At 34.8% G+C, this 13,643-nt stretch overlaps 1 protein-coding gene across 2 annotated transcripts in view; it reads left to right on the top strand.

Moving 5' to 3' along the window:
- Window positions 1-13,643, top strand: part of RYK (receptor like tyrosine kinase) — a 100,666-nt gene that overhangs the window by 66,754 nt on the left and 20,269 nt on the right. For both annotated transcript variants that reach the window (XM_036849924.1, XM_036849925.1), the window contains exons 9-13: window positions 676-762; window positions 6,057-6,126; window positions 11,580-11,712; window positions 12,664-12,773; window positions 12,934-13,093. In XM_036849924.1, coding sequence (XP_036705819.1) covers window positions 676-762; window positions 6,057-6,126; window positions 11,580-11,712; window positions 12,664-12,773; window positions 12,934-13,093 — 560 coding nt within the window. The remainder of the gene's footprint in view (window positions 1-675; window positions 763-6,056; window positions 6,127-11,579; window positions 11,713-12,663; window positions 12,774-12,933; window positions 13,094-13,643) is intronic.

Here is a 13,643-nt window from a genome sequence, read left to right as displayed (position 1 = left end):
GGTCCTTGCTTTCTTTTTTGAGTTTCAGGGTATTGGCTGGGGAGAATGCTGAAAGAAGAAGACAGAAATTAATAATAAAATACTTTATTGAGCTCTTCAAGTTGTTAAATAGAGAATTACTTTTTCCCCCCTTCCATAACTCAGTTTGGAATGTTTTGGATGCATGTGAGTCATTCTGAATTCATCTGTTTGGTTGAGATGCTTGTAGGTCAGTCACAGCCAAGGGAGGGGCTTGAACTGTCTCCAGTGGCAAATAGTAATTAATGGAAGCAGATTTTTTTGGTGTTTTTGAATGTGTGAGGAGAGTCCATTTTTCTCCTTTGTCGTTGCTCTGAGGCTAAGCCTAGAAACTCATAAATGTCTCTATGGATACCCCATTACTGAGCTCCAGTGCTCCTGTCTATATCATTAGTTTATTTAGGATATTTCAGAATGAATTCTCATATATAGTTTAAATTTGGTATTTCAAAAGGCAAGATAAGATATTTTGTAATTAAAAAGAGCCTTTAACAGTCATTAAAAAACAAAGATTTGAGTCTTTTTATGCTAGGGCAGGAGTAATGTTGACCACATTTTCCCTTGTTATGTTTAAGTTGTATTGTGCCAGAAAGTTTTGTACTTATAATTTTATGAACGTTATCATATGATCTCAATAATTATTATTTTTCCTTTTAGGTACTTTTGGGCGTATTTTCCATGGGATTTTAGTAGATGAAAAAGATCCAAATAAGGAAAAACAAGCATTTGTAAAAACAGTTAAAGGTAGGATTTTATTTCCCATTCTGTTTCCATACTGCTTTTCTGTCTAAGGTGGCTTATGTCAGCGAAATTGTTTCAGATTTTCAGTGTGTGCCAGACCTTAATCAGTCCATGTTAATTTAGCTCATACAGTCTAACCTTTTAGGAGATTTGTGTTGTTTTCATTAAGGTATAGAAAATAGAAGCTAATAAATTAAGACATTATATATTTATTAGATTATTAGATTATTATATTTTATTATTATTATATTATTATTATTATTATTATATATTTATTAGATATTACTCAGGCTTCTAATTAAACTGCATCCACTTGACTTCATTTTTGCTATATCTAATATTATGTTTTTCCTAGGTTAAAATTCTTTGGTTTTTCCTTCTTAAAAAACATTGATAGTAGTTTTCCCTCCATCTCAGCACCCCCCCACCCCCAATACTGAGGACTTATAAAGAAAAAAAATGACCCCCAGACCCACTGTACCTTATGTGAATAGCTGCTATTTGCCTTTCTCTCACTCCCTCTCCTCCCTTTTTTTTGCTGTTATATATAATTTGCAGAAAATATCTGTGTGTGTGTGTGTGTGTGTGTGTGTGTGTATTATTTCTTGGTAGAGTTTTGCAGGTATAGCTGTAGTTGGAATTGCTGCCCCACAAGTTGTTTACATTTAAAATATTGATAGTTGTTGCCAGATTGTTTTCTAAAAGGTAGTGATAGTTTATATTCTCATGAACAGAATACCTATTTTCACATATTCTCCTTTTGGAGAAATGTGATGCTTAATTTTTCACTTACTGACTTCACTTATTGATTTATATAAACTTTTCAGTTAGAGATTCCCTGTCAACATATAACTAGACTATGTTTTTATATGGCTTATTGCCTAATACTGGTAAATTAGCAAGACCTTTTATAATATTAAAATTGTAATGGTTTATAATTGATTTGTATATTTAAGCTTTGTAAAAGCTTAAATAATTCTTAGATAAGTCTATTTGTTCATTTTAAGAGAGAAAATGTAATTTAAAGAGTGCTTAATGTCTGACAGTGTCTGATGTAAGTTGAAATAACTGGTTTTTAATTTTGGAAAAACAAATTTAGCATTCCAAATGCAGAAATTGAGGGCAAAATTAAATTCAGTTTTATGAGTAGGAGGTGACAGTTTTATGAAGTTCACAAAGTTAATTTATAAGAACTTACGTTTCTAAATTTAGTTAAAGGAATTCTTAGGAAGTATGAAGGGTTTATGTTTATTGTTTCTAAAAAGTTGGGTTGTACTAATCTAACAAAAAAACTTTAGAATTTGATTTCTTTTAATTTAGCAAAATTGCTTGTTTAAGGATGCTACAAACACACACTTTCTTCTTTCTAAACAGATGGTTTAACTTACTGTTAAGTGAGTAAGTTAACAGTTAATAAAATGAATTTAGTTTATTCATTCACTTCTCCTAACCCCAAAACACTTCTAAAGATTGATTTTTAGGTTTGGTCCCACTAGGTTTTCTGACTAGTTTTGAAGGATACTTTACATATTACTCTTTATAAATGTAAAATTTGAGCCCTAAGTTTAATAATGTCTGCCTTTTGTTACAGTTTCTCCATTTTGTAAAGGAAACATTCCCCCTTAACTCTAATATTTCTTCTGGGGTTTGTAAATATTCTATGGATAATTTAGAACTGGGCTACTATTAATTTGTTCTGAAGGAATGTTGAATTAACAAAAGAGGTTTCTGTGTAGAATTGGGTTGATTTAGGATTGGAAGTGGGGGGAAAGGAAATAATAGTGATAAGAAAACACAATGCAGATACTGGGACTGTTTCACAAGATAAGATTTCTCTTTCCGTGTACCTTTGAATTGTAGTCACTTGCTTGTTTCTGTGTCTTACCACTGTAATTATAATGTTCTCTCTGAGCTAGACGGAAACAAGAGAAAGCATAGTGAGTCCTTAGCCAAGATATGGTCATGATTTGCGTGGGAAACACAGAGGAAGTTTACCGACCACGGTATTTGCTTCAAAATTGTTAGATAACTCCACATGATTGAGTGTCTCTGAGATTTATTCTTTTGGAATGTTATTTTTATTTTTTAATTGAAGCTACGTAGAGTTGACAAAGTTCTTTCACAAATATGTATGCCTTGTTACATGCTATACAATTATAAGTACAGCTAAAAATGCAAAAATAAGTTTTTAAAAGATCAGTTACTTTACCTTTATTTTTTTATTTATTTATTTTTATATTTATTTTATTTATTTATTTGGTTGCACCAGGTCTTAGTTGCAGCAGGCGGGCTCCTTAGTGGCAGCTCACCTGCTCCTTAGTTGCAGCTCGCCAACTCCTTAGTTGTGGCATGCGAACTCTAAGTTACGGCATGTGAACTCTTAGTTGTGGCATGCATGTGGGCTCTAGTTCCCTGACGGAGATCGAACCCGGGCCCCCTGCATTGGGAGTGTGGAGTCTTAACCACTGCACCACCGGGGAAGTCCCTACCTTTGCCTTTAGGCATAAGCAGGAAATTGGAGTTTGGCTTCTTAAAAGTTACCATTTGTCACAGAGACTTAATGGATATTCCAATATAAATTTCCAGAGATTGAAATTAGGAATCTGAATTTCACACAGTGAATATTGTGAAATTGAATTCCATGAAGTAAATCAATTAATTTGAGGTTATTGGTGTTAAGTTCTTGTTTTCTTTTATAGCTTCTAATTTTTTACAAATTAGAAATAAGTAGGGTTTTTTAAAAATCATTTTGTTCTTGTAACTTTTAGAATGTAAATTATTGTATAGTATTCTTTTCAAATGTATACGTCTTAAAGATAGACCTTTCAGTATTTAAAATTATAAGACTAGGACCAGACTGGGTAAGGAATCCAGGAAAATGATTTTTTCTTACTAAATGTATAAAATTATTTTTTCTCCAAAGTTTCCTTAGCTCATTATCCAGCTCAAGTGTCCCTTGCTTAATAGAACATGCTTATCAAAGTTAAAACCTTAAAAAATTATGAAAAAAATGACACATCCTGAAATTACCTTTCATTTTACTTGGATCTCTGTACCAGTTGACAAGAAGGTAAACTCTTACCAAATGGGTACAGACCTCCAACTATTACTAGTTTTCAGTTCTAAAAAGATCCTTCCAGCCCCCAAATAGTTCTGGCCATAATTTTATTAACAGTTGTTTAGATTACAGAAAGAGTAAAAAGGCATATTCTGCCATTTACTAAATGTTCCTAAATTTTAAGCAGTTTTTAAACAACTAGAGTTTATTTCAGCAGACACTGAGATAAAGTGCTTTTTCAAAGAAGTAGCAAGTATTCCACGTCCTTGGCTTTTTGTCTACCCATTTTGTATTCCTACAAAAGTTTTAACTAAGTGAAGCTGTCTGGAAAGGGAACACTAATATCAAGTAATGAGAGAGGGAGTGATTCCACGGGTTAGTCTTGGAAGTAAATGAAATTTACTATTTCTCAGCTTTGACAGCTCCACTTTTAAGGAATGAGTGTATAATCATGGTGCCTGAGTTTAGTGGTCTGGATTTTACTGTTGGTTTAGCATTTTACTGGGTAGGGCTGGGAGGTGTATCTTGGCTTTGCCCATCTTTCTATCTTCTTCTCCCTCTTACTGCATTGATCAGAAGATCTATAAATTATTATTACTGTTTTATTTTATTGTTGACATACAAATCGATTATTGGCTTCTTTGAAAGTATTTTTAAAGGTATACTGTTAATTTTGTTTTTGATATTTAAAACCCATTTTTTTAAAAATTAAAACTCATTTTCAATTTTATAATGAAAATATACTATTCACTTAATGGAAATGTTCTTTTCAGACAGGGGAGAAAATCCTCTGTACTTACTGAAGTAGTGGCCCCTATAAGAGGAGGCATCCTTGTAGATTTGTGCAAATATTTAATGGCTTCAAATTCTTTTGAAGGTGCAGACTAAAGATATTGGTAAATTGCATTATCATGTTTTATTTCAAAAACATTGAACTAAAAGCCAGTTTTAGTTCTGTTTGTTACCTGGACCAAAAACCATGAGTTCAGAAGCTAAAAATAAAATGGAATAATCATGCTAATTTGGGCTGTTATATGAAAATTAAATCTTTTTCTACTAATATAATAGTAGTTCTTTTTGTTTGTTTAACCACATAGAGGTAAGAAGAAGAAAACAGTAAAATGCACCACAATCTCCAGTCAGAACTCCTGTGGTCATTTTTTTCTAATTTTATGTTTGTAAGGTTAGAAAGTTTAAACAGGACAGAAAGGTGCAAAATGTAAATTCTCGCATCTCTAAAAGTAACTCCCGTAAACAATTTCTTATGATTCCCTCTGTGAGTAAGAAGAAAAACACATCCAAATATATCTAATTTTCCAAATAAATTTGATTTTGAAATATAACTGATCGCACAAACACAGTTTTTCACCTTGCTTTTAAAATTTAATATGTCTTGCAGATTTTCCTCTGTCAGTACATGTAAATCTGACTTTTTTTTCTTAAGGTAGCTGCATAGTATTCTTACGTGCTAATTTAACTAGCTCTCTGTGATGGGCACTTGGGTCTTTTGTCGTTTTGAGTTTTTTTGCTGTTATAATTGAACAGTATTCTTGTTATGTTCTATACAGATGAGCTTTTGTGAGTAGACTCTTAGCAGTGGGATTGATGATGGTAAAAGGTATTAAAAATTGTGTTAGCTGTTGTTTCCCCCACCTGTTGATAAGCCTGTTTCCTCACACTCCTGCCCAAACTGGCAGGTGGCTGACTTTTGTGTCTCTTCCAGTCTGATGAGGAAGATGGCATCTCCTAGTTTAATTTGCATTTTTTTACTGAGGAGTGAGGCAGAAAGTCGTTTTTTTAATTTTGCTGGTCATTTGTGTTGTTTTTTTAGTAACCTATGTGTTTATATCCTTTGCCTCTTTTTCAGTTTTTTTTCTTATCGTATGAGTTCTTTAAAGAAGGGGGAAAAAGACGAAATCAGCCCTTTATATGCCTTATGTGTTACAGATATTTTTCCAGCCTGTTATTACTTTCTCTACTTTGTTTCTGGAACCTTACTTAATTTCTGATTTTTATGTAGTCAAACTTATCCTTAATGGCATCTGTAAATGTTGACCTTGTCAGTGAGACTCTACCTACTACAATAGAATTTTAGGCTAGACCTATTTAGATTTGCCTGTAACTTTTAATGAAATTTACCATACAGTCTGAGATAGTTACTTACCAATACCAGAAAATATTGATGTCATATGTATAATATTATCATACTATATATGACAGTGTCTTTTTCTTTATGTAGATCAAGCTTCTGAAATTCAGGTGACAATGATGCTCACTGAAAGTTGTAAGCTACGAGGTCTTCATCACAGGTGAGAGGAGAAACCACCCAGCATTTAAGTGTTAAGCATGGTAGCATTGTATGCTACATTTTTAAGAATGTTGTAATGTGCTCTTAATAGAAAGCATTTCTGGAATAACTTAATTTATTTTTTCCTGAATATAAAAGTGAAAATGCATGCTCATTGCACAAAATTTAAAAACACAGTAAAATATAAAGAAGAGTATGTAAGCCCACATCTGGATAATTGTAGCTGAGCTTTCAGGAAAGAGTTTATATTTATGTGCATCTTTCCCTTTAAAAAGTAGGATAATGATATACGTATGCTAAAAAATATTTGTTATGAAATGTTGAACATGTAGAGTACCAAAGAAAAGAATAATAAACACCAATAAGCCCACCTCCTAAATTCATTGGTGGTTAACATTGCCATTTTTGCTGTGCATGTTTATGTATCTATCATCTATTTAGGTAGATATAGGTAGATATTTGCAAGTGTGGAAGTATTTTAAACTAAATTGGATATCTCAGCACTTTCAATGCATTTCCAGCATGCATTTTCCAAAAAGTTGGGGACATTTTTCTATATAATCACAATACCATTATCTTTAACAAGGTTTAACCCACTTCTTGATATGGCAAAACAATGTATCTAACTTTTCATGTAAGTAACTATAAATTCACATCCACATTTAAAAAGACTACATAGTAGTTCGTTGAATGGATGCACCACATTTTATTTAACCAGTCTCTTATCATTAGTTTGCAGTATGATTTTTAAAAAATATTTACAGTTCTGTATAGGAAGAACTTTTTTTAAAAGCTTATTATCAGTCCTTTTCACAGAGCTATAACAAGAGATTCTATCTTCTGAGCCAAAAAGGGTGTAATTATAGTATCACAATGTGCAGTATCAATGTTTGGGCAAGGTTTTTGTTGTTGTTGTTTTAAAGCACTATACAGAGTCAGCTTAATTTGTGTGCCTACTGAAAATTTGATCACATATGTTTAAAAAATGGAATGGTGACCATCATTGCTGGAAGATATTTATGGACTTCCGGGAAAAAAAAAAAGATAGAAAGTCATGTGCAAAAGGCGTTATGCATTGTACTTTCTGTGTACTTTGAGCAGTTACTTGAGTTCTGCCAAAAAATAAGATGACTATGCAGAGTTTTATTTTTGAATTTTATTTATACTTTGGTTCATAGTCAAAAGAATTTGAGAACCTAAAAAGAAGGCAGCTATAGTAAGATCAGTAAAATGGTAATGAAAATGAAATTGAGTTTTTTGGCATTGTGATGGTGGAAAAGAAGACAAATAAGCCAACGTTAAGGAGACAGTTATTTTTATGTGATTGAACATAAAACAACTCTTAGCTTCTGGGCAAGCAAGGCTGAAGGAAACATTAAAGTTTGATACATCTCAGTATTAGAAGGGAAGGAAATGTACATGTTTCTTGGGGGAGAAAACTTTTTCTGGTTTCACATTCTGAGGCAGATGTCATTAGCTTTATCATATACTTGGGACATTGATTAAGATTATGAACAGATATACTTTTTAGTTTCATTGAAAATAAAAAAGCCAGAGACTTTTGAAAAAAATTGACCACACAGTAATGAGGGACTAAAAATGTCCTTTTGAAGGGTTAAAGTCATGTGATTTAAGAATGTTACCTTCCATTGACCTGATTCACTGATTCATTCCAAGAATAGAACTCATTTGCAGAGGAATGGATAGATAACTTACGCTTTAGACTATATTTTCTAAAAAAAAAAAAAAAAAAAAAAACACATTTTGTTTCCTCTGAGTAACAAAGCAAGAACTGGGTAATGATCAATTGGGAATGTCCTTTTTGACAATGTTGGGAGTACTTGATTTATTATGCTGACCCTAGCGGGAAGAACCAGAGTGTTTAATACTAGTATGTAATGTTAACCTAGTACTTAGGTACTTAGCTAGTATTCTTACCTTGATGAAAGGTCTGTACCACATCAGCACAGAAGTGGGTGGCAGGGATAAATATAGACAAAGCCAGGATTTTCTCAAGAAGCAGTTTTATATCCACAGTAGCCCAAAGGTGCTTTGGCTGAAAAATGTTCAGAGCAAGCATTTGCAGCATTTTCTCAGGCAGCTTTAAGCTATAGGATTTTCCAGCATCCAACTAGGATGAATTAGTAGCCCCAGGATACCCTTAGGTGGTGGAATGGGATGACTTACTGAATTAGGGTTATTTGTTACTGTACATTCAGTGATTAGGGAATGTCTTCTAAAGGCAGGTTATGGTTTGATCCTGGTTAATTGTTCTTCCTCATTCATAAAGTGATACCGGGACTCCTGGTTTTTAGTGAGCAAAACACATTGTCAATATGTAGAAAGTATATGGTTCCTTCTTCTCACTGTAGCAATATATTTCATTTTTAAGGGGACTAGGGCCTGTAACACATTTCTTTTGACCCCTGATGTCTAGACTGTTCATGGCTCTGTGTATGCATATGTTCTCATTCATTAAGTGCCCATTTTGCACTTGGAACACTGCTAGGCATGAGGGTTAAAAATGAAATAATGATATTCAGTGATCATATTATAGAATTTATCAAGCAAATTCAATACACTCAGCAAGACATGACACCTGGTTTCTGATTTTACCTTTTTTAAAAAACTAGTTTTGGTATGTAATTCATCATGTTTACTTCATGTTTTAACATTCCATGATTAAGAGTTTTAAAGTGTTGAAATATTTTAAAGCATCTTGAAATTCTTTCTTTTCATTCCTTTTTCCACTGGAATTTTTGAGAATAATTTTTATTATAAGTTAAAATAGCTGTATAAATAAAAGATAGCTGTCGATCTATTTAAATTCCATCAGACGTGCTTCATAAAAAGTACTCAATCTATTTCTGCTTGTAGTTTGACTCTCCATTGGCCCAAGGGTGCCTGATGATGACGAGCACTTTGCTGAATGCCTCATGGCTCTCACTCTGCAGGCACGCTCGGCAAGACTGAGAACTGGACCAGTTCTTGCCTTAAGTCCCTGCAGAACCTGCCTTTCCTCTATAGCACCTGCTTCTGCCTCACCCACTCTTCTTATAGATCCCAGATCTTCCTCTTTATCTTCCTTTCCTTTATAAACTGGGCAGAACGAAGAGCAGCCATTTGTTCTCTGAAACGTTTTCATGCAGCTTGTTACTTCTCCCCGAGGGCTTTTAATCCTCTGGTGATAGAATAAATGATTTGATCTCATCCAGCAGACTTCCTGTGTTTGGGTCAGATTCCGTTAACTTTGCTCAGTGAGTTTCAGTCATGAGGAAAGGTGCAGAGAAATAATTTTGGGAGGGTTAAAGAGATTGGGCAGCTCTTCACATTACTCCTGAAATCATGGTAGGTTCAGTGAAACCTGAGTGCACACCTGCTGTAGTCATTTTTTCCCACTTCTATTGAGAAATAATTGACATACCTCACTGTATAAGTTTAAAACATACAGCATGATGGTTTGATTTACATATATTGTGAAATGATTACCATGGTAGGTTCAGCTAACATCCATCTTCTCATATAGATACAATAAAAGGGAAAGAAAGAAGAAAGAAAATTTTCTCCTTGTGATGAGAGCTCTTAGGATTTACTCTCTTACCCACTGTCCTGTATATCACACGGCAGTGTTAGCTATAGTTGTCAGGTTGTACAGTACATCCCTAGTACTTATTTATAACTGGAAGTTTGTACCTTTGACTGCCTTCCTCCAGTTCCCCCTCCCTCCATCCTCCTGCTGTAGTCATTTTAGTATGTGTGGGACTTGGTGTGTCTTGCTCCCCTGGGAGGGAATGTCCAGTGATCCAGTGGAAAACACAAGGTTTTTAGAATCAGATGAAGATTTGAATTTTTTCCTCTATGTGCTTGCTGTTTGTCATTGGCAGATTACCTTACCCCTTACCCCCTTCATGGATTCCCTCGCCTGTAAAGTGGGACTAATCATCACTGCCACTCTTGGGCTGTAATGCAAGCAGAAGCCTTACAGAGAAGTTGCCGCATACAGGTTTACTGATCTCTGAGTCCTCATTTTCCCGGCTCCTCAGGGTCAGTGCTTTCCCTGTTAGTAACTCCTGCACAGCAGGAGGGGGGCCCACAGCTTTCACTTCTGCACTGTTAGGCCAGAATTGTGTGACTGTGGTTTTAAAAGAGATACATACTCAATTGAGACAATTTAGGAAATACAGAAAAGCAAGGTAGAAATGATCTAAAGTCTCACAACTCAAAAACAACAACTCTTGGCATACTTCTGTGCAGAGTTGTATTTGCCACCATATTTGTAATTATCCTGCAAACATGTGAATTTTGTATCTTGCTTTCCTATAAGTAAGCTTTTACTCATATTCTTGTAGCATCCCTTTGTGACTATTTGTTACATACTATCCTATTATTTGGCTGTACTTCCTTACTTTTGGACAGTCTTGTTGTTTGCAGCTTTTACTAGTAATACTGCATTAACTATCCTTGTTCATATAGCTTTCATATGTTTAATAATATTTCCTTACTAATATCCTTAGAGGCAGAATTTTCCAAGTTAAGGAGGAGGAATGTTTTTCAGGTTGTTGTTTGGTGTTACTTATCAAATATTTATTAAATGCTTATTTCTGTGGCACAGAATACAAAGCATTGGGTGTAAAAAAGGAGTTCACTTTAGTTTTTGCCGTCTAGGAATTTTCAGCTTAGTGGGGGAAATGAGGTAATTACGTAAAAAGTTACATAGCCTTGGGAAAAATTAACAGTTATTTCCAGGTACCAATGGAAGAGGTGTCATTAGGCAATAGGATGAAAGTATTTATGTGTGCCATGGAGATTTTAAAAGGAACAAGATTTTTTTTTACTGCGTGCTTGGCCTTATTTGTATATCACAGCAACATTGTATGGCTGGTGGGATCCCCATGTTAGAGGTATGGAAACTAAGGCCAAGAGAGATGGTCACACAGACAGTAAATGGTAAATTTAGGATTTAGAAATCCCATGTGACCTGCTAAGAACTTCTTGGCTTTTTGTGACAGTTTCAAGCTCTTGATTATCATATTCTTTTCTGCAGACTTGCGTTGGGGCCCTTTTTTTTTTTTTTTTTTTTTAAGCGTTATAATGAACCAAATGGGCTGTTATCATATGCTCATGCTCAAGTCATTTTTTAGGTCCCTTTGATTACCCTTTAGAGTAGAGATTTAGTGTGGCTAGAGTGTGTCTTAAGAGAATCTAGTCCACAGGAAACAACTTCTGAGTTTATAATTTTTCCCTATCAAGAAAGTGGATATGTGGAAAACATTAAAGTCTAGTCTAAAAGAGCATTTATAATTTTACATTTTTAATGGTTATATGTTTTTAAGTAAGTTTGAGATTTTCTTGTTTTGTTTTAGGTTATCTTTATTTTATTAGTTTTTATTAAAAATAACCCCCTGAAGTTTCAGATTTCACGTGTGTTTCTCCTGATTTCTTATTATTTTATAGAAATCTTCTTCCTATTACCCATGTCTGTATAGAAGAAGGAGAAAAGCCCATGGTGATATTGCCTTACATGAATTGGGGGAATCTTAAATTGTTTTTACGGCAGTGCAAATTAGTAGAGGCCAATAATCCACAGGTGAGAAATATTTGCCCAAATACCGATTATTTACCAGTGGCTTCTAATAATATCTTTGAAGGTAGATGTTAGCATTCCTATATATAAACTGTTTAGAAGTCTGTAAAAAGAAACTCAAGTTGAACCAGAAGATATTGCTAACCTGTTGATTTAGAGGGAGATGGTTTGTGATTCAGGCTTACACTCTGCTGATGCTGAAGGTTTTCCGTGTATAACCATTGTGTATTATTCATAATCACCTCAAACCCTCTGTGACACCATCTCAGTCATTTTCCTCCTAACTCTTTGAAGGTACTTGTACTAGATCTCCCTTCTAGGAATGGAAATAGACCTTACAGAGCCATTTGGTCCATGTTAAAAAAAAAAAAAAAAAAAAAGCTGGTGGTAGCTGGAGGTGTAGATTGTGGGTGATAATTTGGTAGCCAGGGTTTCCAGCAAGTGGTTGGCAGCCGTAGCCCACCAGCATCACCTGGGGAAGAATTTCATTCCTCAACCTACAGTCCTGGCACACTAGCTCTAGAGGAGCACATCAGAGAGAGCTGTAAACTAGCATTAGTTTGAAAATGGTCCCCGGGGGATAACCTCCTAATAAAAGCTTAACATTGGAAAAGAAAAGAACAAGTTATTGAATAATAAACATTTGAAATATTACCCTTAGAATTCAGCATTCATTGAACAGATGTTTATTGAGCCGCTACTGTATATGCTGGATGTTGGGGAGATACACCTAACAGATGAGAGTGAAGTAAATGGTAAATTACAGTACAGAATGATAAGGACTGTAGTAGGTATAAGTATAGGAAGCTATGGGAACATGTTCTTGGTCAAGAAGTAGCTTTTTAAAACTTAGTGTGTAGGTGTACTTTGGGATGGAGTAAGATTGTGGAATAAAATAACTGCCATCAAAGTTTTTGTGCTAACTGCAAACATTGTCATTTTCTGTTACCACAGGCAATTTCTCAACAAGACCTGGTCCACATGGCTATTCAGATTGCCTGTGGAATGAGCTATCTGGCCAGAAGGGAAGTCATCCACAAAGACCTGGCTGCTAGGAACTGTGTGTAGGTGCCATGAGCTTGTCACTGTCGTTTGATATTTAGTGTTCCCTGAATTTGGGTTCTCTCCATGAGTCACAGTGGGAACTGTGTTGTATTTATGAGTGATTGTGGTCCATATTTTTTCAGTATTCAATTGTATTTGATGTTCATGTCTACTTTTCAGCATTGATGACACACTTCAAGTTAAGATCACAGATAATGCCCTCTCCAGAGACTTGTTCCCTATGGACTATCATTGTCTGGGGGACAACGAAAACAGGCCAGTTCGGTGGATGGCTCTTGAAAGTCTGGTTAATAATGAGTTCTCCAGTGCTAGTGATGTGGTAAGTGCTGGGACCCCGGGATATCAGCAGAATGGAGGAGGCTCCAAATGCTTTTAAAATGTTTTTCAATTTTTTAAATCTGATAACTGTTCCCTGAAATTTTTTATTCAGAAAGCAAGTATAGTTAGCTTTCTAACTGTCAGCTAGTTTGTGGAGATAAGCTGTGACCCAAACCATGGAGCATCACTGTGTGTAATCTCATTTCATCCTCATGATGACCTGTGAGGGGGCTATTAACACTATGAGATAGGTAGACACTATCCCAGTTTTAAAGGTGATGATATTGAAGTTAGGTTTTTTAAGTCTCAGAATGACCAAGTGGCTGTCAGATAGTAAAGATTTATTGTTTTCTTTTTTTCAAACGACCTCTTCCAAGTTTTATGGCCTGTGTAGCTTACAGTTCCCCAGATGTCACTGTCTTCCTTTTTGTCAGTTTCTGGGTGGTTCTGTCTATTCAAGCAGATCATATAGTGGGATCCTTTAAACTTAGTGATGCATAGTTTCAGAAGCCACAGTTACTCGTGTGTATTTTGTAGGCATTTTAATTGTT

The sequence above is a fragment of the Balaenoptera musculus genome, chromosome 4, assembly GCF_009873245.2.
Source record: "Balaenoptera musculus isolate JJ_BM4_2016_0621 chromosome 4, mBalMus1.pri.v3, whole genome shotgun sequence".
Lineage (NCBI taxonomy): Eukaryota > Metazoa > Chordata > Mammalia > Artiodactyla > Balaenopteridae > Balaenoptera > Balaenoptera musculus.
This window is presented reverse-complemented; position numbering and strand designations above follow the sequence as displayed.